Source organism: Stegostoma tigrinum, chromosome 21 (assembly GCF_030684315.1).
Source record: "Stegostoma tigrinum isolate sSteTig4 chromosome 21, sSteTig4.hap1, whole genome shotgun sequence".
Taxonomy (NCBI): domain Eukaryota; kingdom Metazoa; phylum Chordata; class Chondrichthyes; order Orectolobiformes; family Stegostomatidae; genus Stegostoma; species Stegostoma tigrinum.
In genome coordinates, this window is record NC_081374.1 from 19,463,287 (window position 1) to 19,485,419 (window position 22,133).

At 42.3% G+C, this 22,133-nt stretch overlaps 1 protein-coding gene across 10 annotated transcripts in view; it reads left to right on the forward strand.

The window, feature by feature from the left end:
* Positions 1-22,133, forward strand: part of LOC125463020 (uncharacterized) — a 46,369-nt gene continuing 24,236 nt past the window's right edge. For 7 of the 10 annotated variants that reach the window (XM_048553637.1, XM_048553638.1, XM_048553642.1 and 4 more), the window contains exons 1-6: positions 1-265; positions 3,341-3,412; positions 7,765-7,956; positions 10,277-10,373; positions 17,110-17,183; positions 21,391-21,531. In XM_048553637.1, the coding sequence (XP_048409594.1) occupies positions 184-265; positions 3,341-3,412; positions 7,765-7,956; positions 10,277-10,373; positions 17,110-17,183; positions 21,391-21,531 (658 nt within the window). In that variant the 5' untranslated portion in view covers positions 1-183. Of the gene's footprint in view, positions 266-3,340; positions 3,493-7,764; positions 7,957-10,276; positions 10,374-17,109; positions 17,184-21,390; positions 21,532-22,133 lie in introns of all 10 variants that reach the window. The other 3 variants (XM_048553641.1, XM_048553640.1, XM_048553646.1) reach the window with 3 other exon arrangements.

Below are 22,133 nucleotides of genomic sequence, written 5' to 3' on the forward strand. Positions count from 1 at the left end.
GTGCAGCTGTGTTTTCGGGGAGGGGTACAGCGACTATAGGCGGTTTCCGCTAGCTGTGTTGGAAAAGCTGATCCATATTCAAGCAATCACACACACGCACACGCAAATTACTGCCAGAAAGAAGAGGAGAAACTCGTTGTTCTAGTGGTTTATTGTTACCCGGGTTGTGAAGAAACTGATTGCATGCTTTTCAGTGCGAAAATGTGGCAGGAAGTTACCCTCGTTGTTGCAGTTTTTGTAACTGTAAACTCCGGCGACAATCCAGGTAAGGTCAGAATTTCATCAACACTCAAATATATTGTGCTTCTTTTTCTGTTGGGGAATTGTAAGCGATTAATATGATTACTTCTGCTTTATAAATGAACACATCTCCAGGAGAGGTGGGATTTGAAACCGAACTAAATCCTCTCCTCTGTGTCTCACAATTACATTCAGTCACCAACTTCACTTTGCTCCAAGTGGTCGGTGGGAATGTCTTCTCTGAGCGTTTGAATGGATATAGCGTCTATTGCTGAAGGCGTTCTCACATTGTCAAGTTCCTGCATATTTCATTAATTCACCAACCGAATGTAAAATGGCTGGAGGTCAATCAGGTGACGATTTTACTCTTTCCCCCCTCCTGGTTTGAGGAAAACAGATTGCAATTGTAAATAGTGGGCTGAGTAATGTCTAAGAATTATGCCAGGCAGGCATTCTTGAGTTAAAAAGATAAGTCTAAGAGTTCGTTTGGTTGTGCTAATACCATCACAGATACAAAATATTACAACTACTAAAATACACAGAGATAGTAGGAACTACCGAAGCTGGACAATCTGAGATAACAAGGCGTAGAGCTAGATGAACACAGCAGACCAGGCAGCATCAGAGCAGCCGGAAGGACGGTCGGTCCAGGGAGGACTGACCCATCTACTCGGTAACTCCCCACTTACACTCACCTTTACTGGCTTCAACTCCGCCTCCCTGACCTGTCTGTCTCCTTTCCACCTATCTTCTCGTTTATCTGTCTTTCATCGCCTCCCCCCTCTCTCCCTATTTATTTCAGAATCCCCTTTCGCCCTTTTCTGAAAGAGGGTCTAGATCCAAAACACGAGCTTTCCTGCTCCTCTGATGCTGCTTGGCCTGCTGTGTTCACCCAGCTCTACTAAACTGTACACTTCTGTTCTACTTCCCACCAACGCACACAGTCACGCCCTTAGCATGCAGAAACAGGCAGCTTTCAGAGTGTGGGAGGTTAAACTTGAGTAAGTTAAAAATTCAGATTTTGAAGTAAAAGGACTCAGTGGTTGTATCTGCAGGTGCTGTTTCTTTCACTCAAGCAGGTGGTTTGAAGTTGTAGCTGGTATGTCCTTTGCCTCTTGTAAAACATTTGCAGAACCCCAAGGGCTTTTAGTAGAGATTGTCTCTTGTTAGAAAGTACATATGTTTTTCTTTCTGAGCAGAACAGGTTTCAATGCTTCGAAGGGCTCTTGTGGGGATAGAGAGAGATAATGAGAGGGCAGCTACTTGCAACAATTGTGCAAAGTCTTTGCTCAAGACCCAGCTCAATCTTTCACACAAAAGGTTATTTTACATGATTGCTCTCCAGGTTGGTTGTATATTCTGAGAGACAGGCTATCCTCGTGCCTGTCACCAGTTGCTTCTTAAATATTCTGGCTGTTGCAATTGCTAAGTTTTTAATGATCTTGTTATTGACTGCTCAGTGATACATCCTTTAGCTTGATAAGGTATGGGAGAGCTGTTTACATCTCCAGAGGTACCTTTGACTCTATTGGAACCTGTTTACTTTTCCAATAGGTGGAATACAGCTTCACTATTTGTTTCAGCTACCCTGAATTTCAATCAATGTTCTTTGTTTTGGTTAAAACTGCCTTTTACATGTTGAACTGCAGGTTAATTACAATTAATGTTTGATAGCACATTTTCATAATAACATGGGAGGCAGAGCCACATAGAGATGAGACGCAGGCTAATATTCTAGGGGACTTAGGGCCTTCTTGTAGCACAGTGGCCCCTACCCCTAGACTGTGAGGTTCAGGTGTCAAGTCCCACCTGCTCCAGAGGTGTATAATAACATCTGTGAATAGGTTAGTAAGAAAAATAGTATTTTTACAAAATGGATTTGAAACCCACTAGGCAGGTGGTGAAATTTAAATTCAGTTAAAAGCTAGACTAATAGACTAATGAAACCATTGTTGTAAAAATCCATCCACTTCACCAATGTCCTTCAGGGAAGGAAAATGTGGCATTTCACCTTGTCTGGCCTGCATGTGACTCCAGAACCACAGCAATGTTGGTGGTGACGTGAATACCCTCTAAATTGCCCTAACAAGTCAGTCAGTTATATCAAATCAGTGCAAAATTTGACAAAAGGAATGAAACTAGGCAGAACACATTGCATTGATCAAGGCACTGGAAATGACAATGGCACATATAGCTTTAATGACCCTGCAAAGTCTTTCTTGGTAACATTTGGGCTTAAGCTAAAATAGGAGCGTTGTCTCAATGCTACAGCCAGGCATTATTGTTCTTATCATGTCATACCTTACAATATCCCAGATACAACTATCACCCATGGGTATGTCCTCTATCCCAACAACAGGGTAAATCCACTAGAGGTGGCAACACAATGATATACATTTGAGAGGGATTCCCAGTGGCAATCCTCACCATTGACATTGGGCCCCATGAAATCACATGTTAACAGACCAAACAGGGATAAGAAAACCTCCTGCTGATTACTATCTGCTCTCCATCTTTGCAAATGAATCAGCTCGCTTCTATGTTGAATGCTACTTGAAGGATGCACTGAATGTGGCAGACCCACAGAATGTATTCAGGGCAGTGGGCTTCCATGTCCACCACCAATTGTGGCTCATTAGTACCTCTACTGTCCAAGCTGACTAAAGGACGTAGGTAGTATGCTGAGCCTGTGACAAATAGTGAGGCAATCGAAGTGATGACTTCCTCCTCACCAGTCTACAGATGCAAGTGTCCATGGTAGTATTCATAGGAGTATCTACTGCACAGTCCTTGTGGAGACAAAGTCCTACCTTCACATTGATGACACCATTCATCGTGTTGTGTGACACTACCACCATGCTGTGGGATAAATTGTAGAATCACAGAATTGTTATGGTGCTGAAGAAAGACATTCGGCCTGACATGCCTGCACCAGTTTTCCCAACAAGCGCCAACGTCCTGCCGTCTCCCCATATCTCTGTATGCCATTATATTCAAATAATCATCCAATGTGCTCTTGAATGCCTCAATTGAACTTGCCTCCACCACATTATAAACTATTAATCACTAATTATTATTATTAATGATTATTTCCATACAGATCTAGCAACCCAAGATTTGGCAACCATTTGGAAGCTATCATTAGCAGCAGTTTGGGATTCAACCGTATTCTGTAAGCTCATGGCCTGGCACATCCCCACCCTATTATTACTGTCAAGTTGGGCATCAAACATGGTTCAATGAAGAAAGAAGGTATTCCAGGAGCAGTAGCAACCAAACCTAAAAATGAGGTGTCAACTGATGCAGCTAAATCAGTGGACTACCTGCATGCCAAGTAGCATATGATAGATAGAGCTAACCAGTCCCAAAACCAATGGATCATATCTAAGCTATGCAGTCCTGCTTTATCAAGTGCTTTCAGCCATTTATTGATATGCAGGGTAAATTAAATCTATGAAGGCTCGTACCTGTGATGCTGGAGACCTCAGCAAGAGGCTGAGATGAATAATCCACTCAACACTAAAGATGGATGTAAATATTTCATCTTGTCTTTTGCATTATCTCCCCATCATTGAGAATGAAGATGTCCAGTCTTGAATGGTGGTGGACAAATAAACAACCTAGCAGGATCTCATTCCCAAGTGATGGGGAGCTGAACACATTAGACTATGAGTCTTGGAACAAAGATTTGTTTGGCCAAAGGGGTTAATGAATGATTTGATATTGTTGTACTTACATTTGTATCTCAAATACCAGAAATAACCAATCTTTCTCGCCATGTAATTAACCAGAACTCTAGTCATGCACAACTTTGTCTGTAAGTATATAAAAAATTCAAGCCTGAATTAGGTTTTCAAATAATTTAAGGTACCAAAAATACAAAGAATGATCTTTACTGCTGCAGATAATAACATTGGAGGACCTCCTGGTGGGTCTGCTCCTGTGCCTAGCCAGACTAGTGTAAAAGGTCCAGGCAGTGGGAAGTGGAGGGTGTTGTCCCTGACGACTGACTGCCCCTCTTCCACGGTTATGTTCATGTTTCAGTCTCCTTGCAGAGGGAGCACATGGTGTCCACCAGTACTCTTGATACCTTCAGAAAGAAGTGGGCATCACAGTTTGTACAATGCTTATCCTTCCTCCAACTTCATTTTGGTTTAGCCCCGTTCCCTTTCTCTCTCATCATTGATGGTTTACGGTGCCTTAACAGGCTTTACATATAAATTACTCAAATGGAAATACAGGTGATTTACTGCTTTTGGTTAATAGATGAAAGAAAACCATCTCTGGTTTGATAATGGGTAAAGTAAACATTCGGTTGTGTGTAAAAGCCCCCCCAGATATAAAACAACAAAAAATTGTGATGGTTGAAATAGAAAATATATATTTCTAATACATATCTCTGAAAATAAAAGCTTATAAAATGTTTACAGAATAGGTTCCATTTTTATTTTGCACTGCCTGTATTTCTGAAATAACCAATGATTAATGTAGCTGGGGAGATGGAAAAGTTACTAATGTTGCTGAAAATTTTACTCATTATTGCAGTTAAATGTATTCTGCTCCCATAGCTGCTAAGGGTAACTTCATTACTACTACAATGAAAGAAGGTCAGAGGAAGCAGAAAATTGAGATCCTGCATATATCCCTTTATAATTCCTGTTTATTTGAAATATATGTCTGCTTAGAATCATAGATTCCCTACAGTGTGGAAAACAGGCACTTCAGCCCAACAAGTCCACACCAGACCATCCCACCCAGATCATATAAGCCAAATAATCTACACATCTCCACACCCAGTACCTTTCCCTGCAACTGCAAGAGGTGTAACTCCTGCCCCTATACCTCCCCTGTAACCTCAGTCCCAGGCCCCAAACAATCCTTTCAGATCTGGCAGAGATTCACTTGCACTTCATCCAACCTTATCTATTATATCCATTGCTCCTGTTGTGTTCTCCTCTATATGGGGGAGACCAAATGCAGACTCGGGAACCAGTTTGCGGAGCACCTACACTCCACACCTAACAACTAGCCTGACCTTCCAGTTGCCATTCATTTTAATTCCCCCTCCTGCTCCCCTGATGACTTGTCCATCTTTGGCCTCCTCCACTGTCAGAGAGAGACCAAACGTAAACTGGAGGAACAACATCTGATATTTCACCTTGGGTGCTTTCAGTCTAATGGCCTTCACTTTGCTTCACAAGTTTCAAAATCCCTACACACCCAGCCTTATCCCATGTCCAGCAACATCCCGCTGTCCTCCTGACATGACCTAACCTGTCCACCTTCCTACTCACCCATCTGCTCCATCCTTCCCATGGACCAATCACAATAACCACCCCTGCTGCATCCATCTATCAGCAACTGTCCTACACTTGCCCCCCCCCCCCCCCCCCCATCCCACAACCCTCGCTCAATTTATTTCTGGGGTCTCTTTCCCCTCCCCAGCCCTGATGAACCGGTTTAGCTAGAAATATTGACTTTTCTGCTGCTTTCTCATGCTGTGTTTTTCCAGCTTCACATTTGTTGACTCTGGCTTCCAGCATCCGCAATCTCTATTGTCTCCGAGTCATTGGATTACCATGAGTTGGTAGTAAAACAAAACTTCAGAGCTTGAAAATCTAATACAATGGGTTGAGTTTTATGTTGTGCCCTGTGTGAACTTGAAAATGGAGAAGCTGCAATTACACAGGCGAGTAGGAACTTTGCCATGTTTCTATCTCTATCCTGATTATGTCCGCGACAAGGAAGTGTGTGGGAAGACTTTCCACCCTGGTGCCAAGTAAAGGCCCAGTTAATGGCCTCTTCCTGCCACTGCTTGTTTTTGCCCAGTAGAGGTGTCACCACACCAAATCTGTGCAGGTTGTATGCAGTTTCCCAGGGGGTATCCCTTCTTCATTTGTCTGATCGAATGAGTTAGCATCAGGAAGGTGGCCCCAATAATTATCAATCCTCTGCCCATGCTACGGACCCCCTATACCTCTTTCTCTGTGACCAGACCTGCAAGACTCCTACGGCCATCACTTACCTCTGTCCTGGGTCACCCTGAAATTGTGGTACTCTGGTGGGTGTAGTTCTGATTGCAGCCACCACCTCTCTGATGGCACTGTTGAAAGAAAGAGCTGTTGGCCTCTGATTATTTAGCAATACTTAGCGAGTGGTATATGACAAACCCACTAAGGATCCTGATCTCCGGGAAGGTCTGTTAATTACTTCATTGACCAGCGCAGCCATTGTTTCTGTAAAATTCATCCCAGTTGTGAATTTAGAACAGTATATTGCATTAGTGTATTTGCCTTTCAGTGGTTCATGCAATATAATTGTAGAATGTTTCCGGCATGGAAACGGAACACTTGGCTCATTGTGTCTGCACCAGACAAAGATGAACCACCCAGCTTAATCCATTTCTCCTGGGTACATAGCATTGGCTACCAAGTGCTATAATTGGCAAAGATCTTCTAAGTGAATTGTGGGTGTCTGCCTGTGCTATTCTTTTGGGCAACCAGTTTCAGGCATCTAGGTTGAAAAATATCTTTTCTCTTCTCCCTTTCAACCTTTCTACAATCATTTTGAATCTATGCCCCTCCAATCATAGACCTCTTTGCTAGGGAAATAGACACTTTCCATTCTCTTGATCCAGGCCCTTCATAATTTTCTACGTCTCAATCAAATCTCCCCTGAGCCTTTTCTGTTCCCAGGACTACAATTCCAGCCTACCCAAACTTTCCTCATAGTTTTATGCCTTCTGGCAAAATCTTCCTAAATCTCCTATGCATTTGCTCTAGTGCAATTCCATCCTTTTTGTAATGACCAAAAATAAACATCATATGCAAGTTTAGCCCCAACTAATGATGTTGCAGCAAAGCGTCACTGTTTTTATGTTCCATACCTTGTCTAAGTGCCATGGCTATGTTGAGTTGATGGCTGTTATTCTCAGCTATAGTAAAATTTGTAGAACCCTTGATTTCCTAGGAAATTGTTGTTTCTCTGATTTGCTTTTACACTGCTGCTCACCTTTGAGAGATTATGAAGAAACTTTGAGACAGAAAGAGCACACTCTCCAAATTATGCTGTTACAAATCCATGTTCTATCTCTGCCCCATCCAAAATCTGCTTTCCTGCAATACAGTTTACTTGTATATCTCCATGCTTGGTGTCATTGTCTTTTTCAAGCAGCATAATCTAGAGGCAATTTTCATCCTATTATCTGAAACTTCTGGAACGGTATAAATCAAAAACGGAAGACAAGAGTTTCTTCAGGCTTGAGGGAGTTTCAGTGCCATTTGAAAAAAAATGTTAGTTTTGGCACAAACTGTCCTTCTTTATCTCTGTGTTAGCAACTTCATCAGGTGATCGTTGCTCTGATCTTAAGTCAATGTTTTCTCCTTTTTGTTTAGAAACGATTTTAGTGCATGAATGCCTCCAATATTAAAATCAGATGATAAACAGTAAAAATTTATAGTCAATATTTTACTACTATTATGGTAATTTATAATATAAATGCTAAAATAATTGTGATTTTTGCAGGTCAATGCCAAATTCCACCATTTGTCAAATCAGCTGTCCTACTGGATCAGCATCTCATTCAGGGAAGTTTCTCTGTGGGTCAAGTTGTTTCCTACAGATGTTTGCCAGGTTATAATCGGAATGACAGCACTCCAAATTTTGTTGTTTGTCAAGCCGATTTAACTTGGTCCAGGCCATCAATGAATTGCATGCGTAAGTATACATATCGATATAACTTCTCAATGCTCCTCTTTTAAATTTCTTTATGAAATAAATAAACAAAAAATTACATTTATCTCAGAATCATGTAAAGTTATTTTTGTAATGTTGGAAGAATGACAACAGCCTAGATTTTTGAGGCATGTATTACATGTCTGAATGTATAAAGCAGCGCAAAGGCTAGTTCCTTTTCATTTCAATGGGATCATCAACTTGTAGTGCATGCATTCTTCATTAATTCAAGACTACTTTATGCATGTTCCCAGATTAAAGTATTAGGCCTGCGCTCAGCTCTAGTTCCAAATTCTTAATTCTGAATCAGAAGATCTGAGATTCGAGTTGTGCTCAGAAACCTGAGTGTATGATATTAATCTGATATTTCAGTGTTGTCCCGTGGATATATTGCATTATTGGAGGCATTGTCATTTGAATGAGATCGTGAACATTAGCCCTACCAGGAGACTGTAAAAAGTGCTATGGCACTGTATGAAGCTGAGTGCTCCTTTGCTGCCTTGACGAACACTTATCCGTTAACCAGCGTCACAAAATAACAAATTATCTATATTTTTGCATGACTATTTGTGCAATTATACCAGAGATAGTAGGAACTGCAGATGCTAGAGAACCTGACTTAACAAGGTGTAGAGCTGGATGAACACAGGCCAAGCGGCATCAGAGGAGTGGGTAAGCAGATGTTTCGGGTCTAGACCCTTCTTCAGAAAGGGGGGAGGGGAAGGGGATTCTGAAATAAATAGGGAGAGGGGGAGGCGGATAGAATGTGGATAGGGAGAATATAGGTGGATAAGAGATAGACAGGTCAAAGAGGTGGGGATGGACCCAGTAAAGGCAAGTGTAGGTGGGGAAGTAGGGAGGCGATAGGTCAGTTCAGGGAGTATTGATAGGTCAAGGGGGTGGGATGAAGATAGTAGGTAGGAGATGGGGATAGGGCTTGAGGTGGGAGGAGGGGATAGGTGGGAGGAAGGACAGGTACGAGAAGCAGGGACAAGCTAAACTGGTTTTGGGATGCGGTCGGGGGAGGGGAGATTTTGAAGCTTGTGAAATCCACATTGATACCATTGGGCTGCAGGGTTCCCAAGCGGAATATGAGGCTCTGTTCCTGCAACCTTTGGGTGACACCGTTGTGGCAGGAGGCCCAGGATAGACATTTCATTTGATGAATGGGAGGGGGAAGTTGAAATAGTTCGCGACTGGGAGGTGCAGTTGTTTAGTGCGAACTAAGCGTAGGTGTTCTGCAAACGGTCCCCAAGCCTCCGCTTGACTTCCCCGATATAGAGAAAGTCACAACGGGAACAGCGGATACAGTATACCACATTAGCAGATGAGCAGGTGAACATCTGCTTGACGTGGAAGGTCTTCTTGGGGCCTGGGATGGGCGTGACGGGGGAGGTTTAGGGGCTGGTGTAGCACTTCTTGCGGTTGCAAGGAAAAGTGCTGGGTGTCGTGGGGCTGGAGGGGAGTGTGGAGTGGACATGGGGGTCCTGGAGAGAGTGGTCTCTCCGGAAGGCAGACAAGGGTCGGGATGGAAAAATGTCTTGGGTGTTGGGGTCGGATTGCAAATGGTGGAAGTATTGGGGAGCATGATGCATTGGATCCGGAGGTTGGTTTGGCGGTAAGTGAGGATGAGGGGGATTCTGTTTTGGTTGTTATTGCGGGGAGAGTGTGTGAGGGAGGAGTTGCGGGAAATGTGGGAGACACGTTCGAGGGTGTTCTCGAGCACTGAGGAGGGGAAGTTGCGGTCCTTGAAAAACGACATCTGAGATGTTCGGGAGTGGAATGCCTCGTCCAGGGAGCCGATGCGGCGGAAGCAAAGGAATTGGGAATAGGGGATGGCATTTTTGCAGTAAGGTGGGTGGGAGGAGGTGTGTTCTAGGTCACTGTGGGAGTCGGTGGGCTTGAAATTGATATCGGTTTCCAGGTGGTTGCCAGAGATGTGTTTTGTTTCTCCGTATCAGAATAGCAAAGATACTTCATAACATTTAATTTTACTTTGAAGCTTCCAGAAACATCCTAAGGTCATGTAAACTGCTATATCAATACAAGGCTGCTCTCAGTCATTAACACAGTCATGTATAAAATTCAGCAAGAATTGTAATTTAACAAATATGTGTGAAAATCACTCAATTTAAGTTGTAATATTCAATTATCAAGTCCAGCTTAGTTGCATATTAATGTTTCAAATTCTATAAGAATAATTCATTTATATGAGTTTGAGTACTGCTAAGAGTTACTTCCTGTTACTGGGATCAGTGTAAACATTGAAATTATGTTTTAAATATCTCTATGTTTTACACAGCTAAAGAATGCGGTTCTCCAAGGGAGTTAGAAAATGGTTATTGCATTGTTAGTGGACAAACATTTGGAGACACAGCAACTTACCACTGTAATACCGGGTAAGCATTAACTCACAGAATTACAGATTGAAATAACTGATCAGGAATAGCCTAAGGGCAATTGACATTGTGATTTACTGAGACTGCATATGATGGCAACTTCAAGTTAATGGATGTGTGCATGGGTAGATATGTTACAGACAGAATATATATGTATGGATCATGGGAATAAGGTGGGTGCATAGCACTAACTGGATTATATGACAGAGACAGCAGGGCCTTAACAGTCAAATGGTCTTTTTCTGTGCCATAATGACTGTATGACTGGATTTTATGAGGTTAACTGGGTCTCATCCACCAGTGGACAACTACCTTTGATACTTCTGTGGGGGGATTCCTAATGGAATCAAATCATTGAGCATTTGCATAGCCTCTGTGGGCTTCCCACAGAATTGAAATTGCTGGTGGTGTAGAGAGTGCCTTCAAGAGCTGCCAACAAATCAAAGCCAACTGCTCCTAATGTTGGAAGCACAGGTGGAAGCAATGCCTGCTGGAGGGCATAATACCACCAGAACACCCAAAGCCAGAGGTGAGTCTGAGAAGGATGAGGGTCAGCAAAATTTAGCAAAATATTGAAATTTTGCAAATACATAGAAAATTCATTCAAATTAAGTTGTGACATTCAGTTATTGAATACAGCTTAGTTGTAACAGATATAACTTACATTATAAATTAATGTTTCAAATTCTGTAAGAATATTTTAGTTACATGGGTTTGACTACTGGTGAGAGATGTGGAGAATCAGGTGGGGATCACAGGCTGGAAGAAGGAATGACAGGAGGGGACAGGAGTGGCCTTCATCTGCCCAATGCCAGCTTCCTTGATTGGGAGGGCAGGGCCTGACTACAAGGGACCACCTCCTGCAGGAGGCGGTTGGGAAACCAAACTGGGTCATGTTGATCAGAAGTAATGGGAACTGCAGATGCTGGAGAATCTGAGATAACAAAGTGTGAAGCTGGATGAACACAGCAGGCCAAGCAGCATTTTAGGAGCACAAAAGCTGACGTTTTGGGCCGAGACCTGCCATCAGAGGGGGATGGGGAGAGGATTCTGAAATAAATTGGGAGAGGGGGGAGGCGGGCTGAAGATGGATAGCGGTGGAGATAGGTGCAGAGGAGAGTATGGGTGGGGAGGTAAGGAGGGGATAGGTCAATCAGCAGAGAATGGACAGGTCAAGGGGGTGGGATGAGGTTAGTAGGTAGGAAATGGAGGTGCGGCTTGGGTGGGAGGAGGTGATCGGTGAGAGGAAGGACAGGTTAGGCAGGCGGGGACAAGCTGATCTACCTCCTCCTTACCTCCCCACCCATACTCTCCTCTCCACCTATCTTCTCCTCTATCTATCTTCAGTCCGCCTCCCCCTCTCTCCCTATTTATTTCAGAATCCTCTCCCCATCCCCTTTTTCTGATGAAGGATCTAGGCGAAACCTCAGCTTTTGTGCTCCTAAGATGCTGCTTGGTCTGCTGTGTTCACCCAGTCCCACATTTTGTTAACCTGGGTCATGTTGAGTAGCTTTTGGGAGAAATAGGAATTCTGTAGAACATAAGAACTAGGAGCAGGAGTAGGCTATTCGGCCCTTCGATCCTGCTCCGCCATTCAATAAGATCATGGCTAATCTTTCCGTGGAGTCAGGGCAACTTACCCACTTTCTCACCGTATCCCTAATTCCTTTATTGTTCAAAAAATAAGTAACTTAGCTTTAAAAACATTTACTGAAGTAGTGTCAACTACTTCACTGGGCAATGAATTCCATAGATTAACAACCCTCTGAGTGAAGAAGTTCCTTCTCAATTCAGTCATAAATCTGCTCCCTCTAATCTTGAGGCTATGCCCTCTTGTCCTAGCTTCACCTACCAGTGGCAACATCCTCTCTACTTCTATCTTATCTATTCCCTTAATAATTTTATATGTTTCTTTCAGATCCCCCCTCAATCTTCTGAATTCCAATGAATATAATCCCAATCTACTCAGTTTCTCCTCATAAACCAACCTCCTCAACTCCGGAATCAACCTAGTGAACCTCCTCTGTACCCCCTCCAGTGTGAGTACATCCTTCCTCAAGTAAGGAGACCAAAACTGTGCACAGTACTCCAGCTGTGGCCTCACCAGCACCTTGTACAGCTGCAACATAATGTCTCTGCTCAATCCTTTAGCAATGAAGGACAAAATTCCATTTGCCTTCCTAATTACTTGTTGTACCTGCAGACCAACCTTCTGTGATTCATGAGTAAGGACACTCAGGTCCCTCTGCATAGCAGCATGCTGCAACTTTTTTACCAGTCAAGTAACAATCCTTTTTACCATTACTCCTACCAAAATGTATGACTTCGCATTTATTTACATGGTATTCCATCTGACAGACCTTTGCCCAATCACTCAATGTATCTGTGTTCCTCTGCAAAGTTTCACAGTCCACTGCACACTTTGCTCTGCCACTCATCTTAGTGTTATCTGCAAACTTTGACACCCTACACATGGTCCCCAACTCCACATCATCTATATAAATTGTAAATAAATGCGGTCCCAACACCGATCTCTAAGGCAAACCACTTGTCACTGCCAGCCAGAAGACCACTCATTTATCTCCGCTCTTTGCTTCATGTTAGTCAACCAATCCTCGATCCATGCTAATACTTTACCCCTAATGCCATGCATCCTTATCTTATGCAGCAGCCTCTTATGTGGCACTTTGTTGAAGGCCTTTTGGAAATCTAGGTACACCACATCCACTGGGTCCCCATTGTCCAAATTGTTTGTAATATCTTCATAGAATTCCAAAAGATTTGTCAAGCATGGTTCGCACTAAGCAACTGCACTTCCCAGTCGCGAACCATTTCAACTTCCCCTCCCATTCCTCAGATGACATGTCCATCCTGGGCCTAGTGCAGTGCCACAACGATGCCACCTAAAGGTTGCAGGAACAGCAACTCATTTTCCTCTTGGGAACCCTGCAGACCAATGGTATCAATGTGCACTTCACAAGTTTCAAAATCTCCCCTCCCCAGGCCTGCATCCCAAAACCAGCCTAGCTTGTCGGTGCTGCCTAAACCTGTCCTTCCTCTGACCTATCCCCTTGTCCCACCTCAAGCCCCACCACCATCTCCCACCTACCAGCCTCATCCTGCCCCCTTGACCTGTCCATCGTCCCTGGACTGCCCTACCCCCTCCCTAACTCCCCACCTACACTCACCTTTACTGGCTCCACCCCCACTCCTTTGACCTGTCTGTCTCCTCTCCACCTATCTTCTTCTCTTTCCCTATTTATTTCAGAACCCCTTTCCCCGCCCCCATTTCTGGAGAAGGGTCTAGGCCCGAAATGTCAGCTTTCCTGCTCCTCGGATGCTGCTTGGCCTGCTGTGTTCATCCAGCTCTACACCTTATTATCTTACATTTTGACCCCCTTGGCAGGCAGAATTTTATGTAAAATGACTAAAGAACAGAATGGATGCCACAACAAACTTACATTAACAACAATCCAGTCAACTGAAATATAGAGGGTTGCTCATGTGGTGTATAACTTCTGACATAGTCCTTGTTGGTAAGAACTGTTTTGGTCCAGTGGGACCATGCGGATTCCTCCTAGTAAACCATTCCATGAAAAAGCCTGACTTATCATAGGTATAAGTTGTGAAGAAGCGCGGGTCTGGTAGTACATGTGTGCTAGAAGGTACCATCTTGGGAAATGTACTCTGTGCCATCAAGGATATCTCAAAATCATACCTTCATTCTTCATATGGATACATTTAAGTTGTTTCTACCCTGCCCACTACCTGAACACTCACAACAAGCACTGAGTCAACTGTCTACGATATGGGTGATTGGATGGAAATGTTCCAATGCTGGTAATTGTGCTGGAGCTCAGAAAGCTGTACTTACTGTGTTACATAGAAAAGAAGATGATTTTTCTCGTGACACGGTTTGTTTGGAAGAAATCTGAAGCACAAGCAATAATGCTTTGGCATGCTGTGTTTTTTCTTCTGGTAGTATTCCTCATCTTGTTCCACCTATTTTGCACATCATTAAAAACACTTATTTTCTATCATTCACCCAAGTATCAGGCAAAGTCTTTCCTCCCAAAGCTTTGGTATTGTGAGGCTTCTCACCTTAGAGATTTCTACCTCCATTTTACCGTGCTGTCTCTCCTCTGAGTTCGCTGACCTAACTTTCTTTAGTTGCTGTCACTACATATAATGACTCTAACTATACTTACTGACCTCCTGTTAAACATGCCATGTGACATTGATGTGGCAATACAGATGAGGCCATCTCCTTTGTTGCTGTCCACCCAGATTCCTTTTTACTGTCACAACTCTATTTTCTTCTGTATTTGGCCCTAGCAAAAAAAAAATCCATTCATTTGAAAATCACACTGTCTAGCATTAACTGTTTCAGCACAATATTTCTGTGACTGGCAGACTGCTGAGCCATGCTGTTATTGTCATTTTTTTCTCCTTGATCTCATTAAATCATTGTGCTCTCTCATTCTGGTTGTACACTCTCTGTGGCCCTAAATTGCTGACTTCCCACCTTCCCTACTTGGTCCTAATCAATGTCGTCAGATACTGTCTCTTTCTCTTTCAAATCTGTTGTCATCATCTACAGCCCCAGAAAACAGCTCTTTGTCCTTGCAAATACTGAAATAGCTGTTATCAAAATGGCAAATAACATCCTCTGTTGCTGAGACTGTGGCGAGTGAACTCTCCCCAACATTTTCCACCTGATTGTAGCCTTTGGCATGGTCATCCATAAAACCCACTTCCAGTGATATTCACCTGTCACCCAGCTGGGTGGATTTGCACTTGCTTGGTTCTGTTCTTATCTAACTGCTTTATTTATCCAGAGAATCACCTGCAGTGGCTTCTCTGTATGCCCTTGCACTGTTATTTCTGCTGTCCCTCAAAGATCTATCCTTAACTAGTTCCTTGTGGAGAATTGTCAAATGATGCATTTTGGTAGCGAGAACATGGAGAGACAGTATAAAACAAAGGGTACTATTCTGAAGAGTGTGCAGAAGCAAGTACCTGAGTGTCCATCAGTCTTTACTGATTGCAGGACAGATAGAAAGAGCAGTTAATAGATCATATAGTTTTCCTGGCTTCATAACAGGGAACATAAAGTGAAAGAACAAGGAGATTATAATGAACTATGACAAGATACTGGTTGGATCTCAATTGCAGTATTGTGTGCAGTTCTAAATACCACATTACAGGAAGAATATGAATGCATTGGAGAGAGTGTAGAAGAGCTTCCATGGAAATAATTCCGGGGATAAGACACTTCAATTATGAGGATAACAAGGTGTAAGCTGGATGAACACAGAAGGCCAATCAGCATCAGAGGAGTAGGAAGGCTGACGTTTTGGGCGAGACCCTGCTTCAGAGAGTCTATGCCCAAAACGTCAGCTTTCCCTGCTCCTCTGATGCTGCTTAGCCTGCTGTGTTCATCCAGCTCGACGCCTTTTCTCTCAGGATCTCTAGCATCTGTAGTTCCTACTGTCTCTCAGTTATGAGGATGTTTTTGTTGTTGCTGTGGGATCATGTTCAATAATGGTTGAGATCGGTGTGTCCACAGTAGCACAGTTTGAGGCAGTGAAGGGATCCAAAGTACAGTTTTACAGTAGCCTCTTTTGTACACAGTTTTTATATACATTAACATTTTAGCATTATGGTGTCACATTGTTCTTTCTATTGTATACAAGTTCGTGTGACTTTGGTCCTGGGGAAGCAGGAGAAAGATTAAACATTTGATAAATGCTGGCTATTACTACTGATGAGATAAGATTGTCTGGTCTGAACTTGCATAATTAAGAGGTGCTAGTCCATTTGTCTTTAAAGTTAGTAATGTTCGTAAAAATACCAGACTTATGTGATGTCAATAAGTGAGAAATTTATACATATACTAAATAAAAGTGTAGAGGATATTAAACTGCTCTCTTGCAGCTGGGTCATGAGATTTCATTTACTATTGCCAACTTTGATAGTTCTTAAATATTCATATTTAAGTTTCATGGAGGTGCTTTTTTGATAGTAATTTTCTTAAACAAGTAGAGGCTCTATTTAATATATATTTAAACAGTACATATCAGTGGAGGAAGCCATGTAATGTTCTGCAACCCTTTCAAGTCCCAAGAGATAGTTGCTAAATGCTAATTAATATTATAATCTTTCCGTAGTTTTGAGTGAGTTATGGAGACAGAATAGTGGGTGTGGCATTGTCCTGAATAGGTTACGATATTAACACTTATTAAGGGTAGCCTTTGATACAGAAACACTGTTTGCATGGAGCCGATAAGAACTAAAAAGTGGTGTAAAGAACCGTAATGGTTTGGAAGGGATGTTTAATTTAGTTTAATGCTGTTTTATGAATGAACAATTCGAAATGCGGCATAGTAAACATAGTGCGCTTGTGAGTGAGTTAGTAAAGAGTCATGAATGAATAGAAATGAGATATTGTAAACATAGAGCGCTTGTGAGTGATTTGGTAAAGAGAATCATCATACAATATCTCACATGCTTACATCCAAAGACACCTCTGATAACAATCAATTTGCTGTTTAAGGTGAACTTTGTTGCAGATTTTTAGCATTGAAACTATAGAAACTGAAGTCAAAACTGAAAAACTAACTGAAGTCTATCTCCCTAACTAGATTGCTTTATGTGTCAGCTAAGAAAGGATTCTACATCAATTTTTTTCTATTTTTTCAGAGAATTTTCATTTGCATTTGTCTTCCTGTTCTAGCTATCAACTGCTTGGCAGAAGTCAGATACTATGCACCATTCGTGGATGGAGTAGGAGTTTTCTATTCTGTGAGCGTAAGTAACAAACCTTGTTGTTTGTAAGGATTAACATCAGAATACTCTTAGAATCTAGAGCTGGAGGGAATTATTCCGCATTTATGGTTCCATTTATTTCCTTATTTCCTGTTCTAATCTTGCTAAAGGTTACCATGCCTATCATTATTCACCAGGTGACTGACAACGTGCAGTTAACTACATGGAGTGATTGAAAAATAAAGACTGGAAAATGCCTGCTTAAGCTGAGTTGGTTGACCCATACCAAGGTGGTAGTGTAATTAGAGTGAACATTGCTCACTTAGGGAGGGAGGATGAAATTGGGTAGGGTTGCAGATCCTGATGTCACATCCAACAATTCCTGAGGAAAATTCTAGGTTTGAACTTGCTTCAGTTGCTTTGCTCTTGATGAAAAAGGAACAATTGTCAAATAATAAAACAAATTATACAAGGCAAACCAATCTCTGTTAACAAACTGGTATCCTCAATTCACTCGCTGGAGTAGGGTGTTTTAAATGAGTTGTCCAATTGTTTCATTGCCAAATATTGCAGAGTTGTTAAAGACCTGTGTCCGACTTGTGTGTCAGTGCAGTGTTTCCCATTCACTGCTGAGATGATGTCATTGTCATACAAATAGCAAATTCAAACTGGAATGAAACATTGACAGTCATAAAATAAAGGAACATCTAAAAAACCGATATTGTACAATATATCATTTTTCATGGTGATTGTCTTGCTTGGCTATTTTCAGGCAATCAAAAAAATCACCTGACATTCAAAGTTTGGACTTTAATCATTAGAATGCTAATTTACAAGAAGATACACCTCCAGGATGTTATGCACACACCAATCCTGATGGTCACATGGGGAAAGATGTTTTCTTCATGAACTTTATTATGAAGGACAGGTTTTATGGCTACTGGCCAAGTGTGGAGGGAGTTCTGTGGATGGCCAGCCAGACCCATCCTTCACAACACCTGGGGCAGGAGGTACCTCAGCACAGAGTGACACTTGGTGTTTGTGTACAAAGGATCTGTGTGCAGCCTTGTTGTAGCCTTAGAGTAAAGCGGCAATCAGGATGAGGGCGATGTTGGGTATGGTTTCTCCCCTTTAAATCCACAAATTTGCATTTCCTTACAAACACAGTTGCTTTTCAACTTCCAGATATGGCAGAGGTGTTCTCCCTGGTGCAGGATTGGACTGAGGAATGTGCCATATACAGCAACATTGGGAAATCCTGGCACTTGAGAAGCAGAGAGAGAGTGTTCCCACTTGCCCAGTTTTGGGTTACAATGTCTGCTTACTACTTCCAATTTTTACAGCACACACTAAAGCACATCTCAGCACATCTTGGTTGGCGATAGGTACAAATGCAAGAACAGAGAAAAACAAATGGATTAAATTCCTTCAAATATTTTCTTCAGAGTTCATCTGTTACACTTGAATAGCGCAGCGAATAAACATCACATTCCTAAAACATCATCAAAGCATAACCCAGTGAGGTATATTTTAAACTTTTGCTAATAATTTAAATTGGCTGTGAACTGTTTGAGATACACCTCTTTGCTTTCCATCGAGTTCAGTGGCATTGTGTAATTTTTCTTCTGAGGAAATATCTGTGTCACTAATCTCAAGATGTTTCATACTGAAATGTCGTATTTTCAAATTTCTTCTGTCTCCTCAATATATTTATCAAAATCCCTCTACAAAGCATTCACTTAAGAACATAGGAACTGGAGTAGACCATCAGCCACACAAACCTGATCCGTCATTAAATGGATTTTTAACTGGCCTAACTCCGCACATCATCCTTTTACCTATAAGCCTCGACACCTTTACTTCGCAAACTATAATCTCCACTTGATCGAAAACTAACAACTGATCTGACTTGAACTGCCATTTCTGAAAGAGAGATCCAAACCTTTACCACTTTGTGTGTAGAAGTGCTTCCTAACATCTCTTCCAAACAGTCAAATCCTAATTCTCAGACTCTGCTTGTCAATAGCATCGCTGTTCCACCTGAGGCATCACTCACACGAGTTTCTTGGATTTATGAGAATAACAAGCTATCCAGATTTGTGGTGAAGCATTTAGACTGAAGTCATCTGAGATGGGCCTAACTAGAATTTCTGGAGTTTGAAGGCAATATCTTTCTGAATTTTCTTTTGGAATCTTGCACAGCATGAAGTGCTGTCAGTCTTGACATGAACGTTTATACTACTTATACATTCAGAAGGACTGAGCAGATGAAGTTAGCTTTCATCATCGGCAGATCTCAATTCTACACACGAACAGGATAAGCTGTGGTAGGAATCTCTCAAGGTGGGCCACATGGCAGAGGCTAACAGTTGACTCACTATCACCCTGATTGGTGCTATTAAATCTGTTTCACATGTCAGTGTGACAAATGAACTCTGCAGCAAATTTGGCTGTATGTTTCTGTTGGGCCAATATGGAGCCAATGCTGATGGAAATTTCTGCATTAATGTCATCTACAAAATTCCTGTGTATTAAATGGCAGTGTGTCCATGTTATTATGAAATTTGACATCCATCTGCTCATTATGAATAACATCTTCTGGACTCCAAGAGGAATACATTGAAATTTGTAGCGCGGCTTGTACAGCTAAGACGCTGTAGTTGTCAGCCCGTAAGTGTCCCCCTCTATTACAGATACAAAACAATTCTAATAAGTTGGGGGTTTTTATCTGCAACTTGAAACTGAAAAGACATTCCAAACAGCTAAGTTCCCAGGGAACGAATTAAACCTAGGATTGACCTAAGATTTAATAACAATTGAATAATACGCTGTATGTGGTTGAACATCCTTACCTTTAGAAAACAGAACATCATCCAACTAATTTTAACTATTGACTCAGTGTGTGGGGAGCAGATTTCACACTTTGGATTGCCTGAAGATTGACCTAGTCATCTGGGCTTGAAACATGAGCTTGCTCTCGCTCCATGAATGCTGCCTGACCTGCTGTGATTTCCAGCACATTTTGTGTTCAGATAGGGAGGATCTTACAGCTTCTGAGAACTCCGGTCTTTCTTTTAGCCACTGGGAGGCCTCTCTTTCCAACACAATACCTAACATCTTGGAGAGTCCTGGAGGCAGTATATAAAATTCTACTCAGTCTCTGACAATTGGACTTAACAGGTCTCTTCAGAGCCACGATGTGACACCTACCATCATGGCTGGATAATGCTGCCCCTACATCAACAATCCCTTCCATCTCTGGGGCTATAGCCTGGGGCAGCATGGCGTGAATAAATTGGTACATCAGCTGGCTGTGTCAAATTCCACACCTATCTCTCTCCATGCTTGGCTACATTGGTGTTTATGAATTCAGCTCATGATGAAGATCCAATCTGGTATCTTGGCAAGCCAGGAAATCTCTCAACACATTTAAGCTGATTAGTATGAATTAAATGTGTTTATAACACTGAGAAATGCCCCTGCACTTTTCCAGGAAGCAGAATTTATTCTTATTTTAAGCAATATTGTGTGCAGATGTCTCAGGGAGTGTTTGTTTTCCCTTAACATGGCATTTTACTTGCTGTATGTGGTCTATCATAATTATTTTCTGCTCTTAAAATACAGCCAGGATGCCACGGTTATACTTATATAATTTCCATATGCTAAAGCCCTTTCATGTCTTGCAAAAGTTAGCAAGTTGCCAATGCTTTCAGTGCTTTTAACCTCAGTATAATATGAAACTATTGAAACAATGGGAAGGTCACCAGTCAAGTCCCAAGGTATAACAATAATGGTAAAGGTGGTTTGCTTTCTCCCAGTCAATGATTATCTGCCCTGCATTCCTTTCCACATTTACTTTGAGCTTAGTTACTGAATGACTCAGGGTTATTTTACTTGTTAATGTGCTCGGTGGCTGGTCAACAGGCTAATCTGAAAGCTGAATCTTCATTTTGTTTAATGCTCAAAGTGAATGGCCCCCTTTAATCACGCATTGTAAGTTGTTCAATAAACTGTATTTACGATGACTAATTCAAGATCCCTGGAATACATTTCATTTAAATCATGAAAGAAAGATCAGCTGCATTCCTTTCCAAGATTACGGACTGATTTTCCAAAATTCCCTGTTCCCAAATGATCCTATCCACTTGGGAACAGACTAATTTGTATATAGTTTATAAAATGCTGTGTTTATGATTACTCATTGAATGAAAAAATTGATCAGAGCGTTTTCTGTGGATTTGTGTTTCAGCATTTCTTAACGATAAAAACCAGGCTTCCACTCCTTCTACAGTCTCAACTATAATCAGCACAGTATATGAAACAACAGCTCAGACTCGCTCCCTTACTACAGATGGTGCACAGACAAACCATTCATTTACATTACCTAGCTGTGAGTATTCTTGTATCATTTAAATTTCATGGGCAGGACCGCTTTGCAGAACACCTCCGCTCAGTTCGCAACAAACAACTGCACCTCCCAGTCGCAAACCATTTCCACTCCCCCTCCCATTCTCTTGATGACATGTCCATCATGGGCCTCCTGCACTGCCACAATGATGCCACCCGAAGGTTGCAGGAACAGCAACTCATATTCCGCCTGGGAACCCTGCAGCCATATGGTATCAATGTGGACTTCACCAGTTTCAAAATCTCCCCTTCCCCCACTGCATCCCTAAACCAGCCCAGTTCATCCCCTCCCCCCACTGCACCACACAACCAGCCCAGCTCTTCCCCCCCACCCACTGCATCCCAAAACCAGTCCAACCTGTCTCTGCCTCCCTAACCGGTTCTTCCTCTCACCCATCCCTTCCTCCCACCCCAAGCCGCACCCCCAGCTACCTACTAACCTCATCCCACCTGCTTGACCTGTCCGTCTTCCCTGGACTGACCTATCCCCTCCCTACCTCCCCACCCACACCTTCTCCACCTATCTTCTTTACTCTCCATCTTCGGTCCGCCTCCCCCTCTCTCCCTATTTATTCCAGTTCCCTC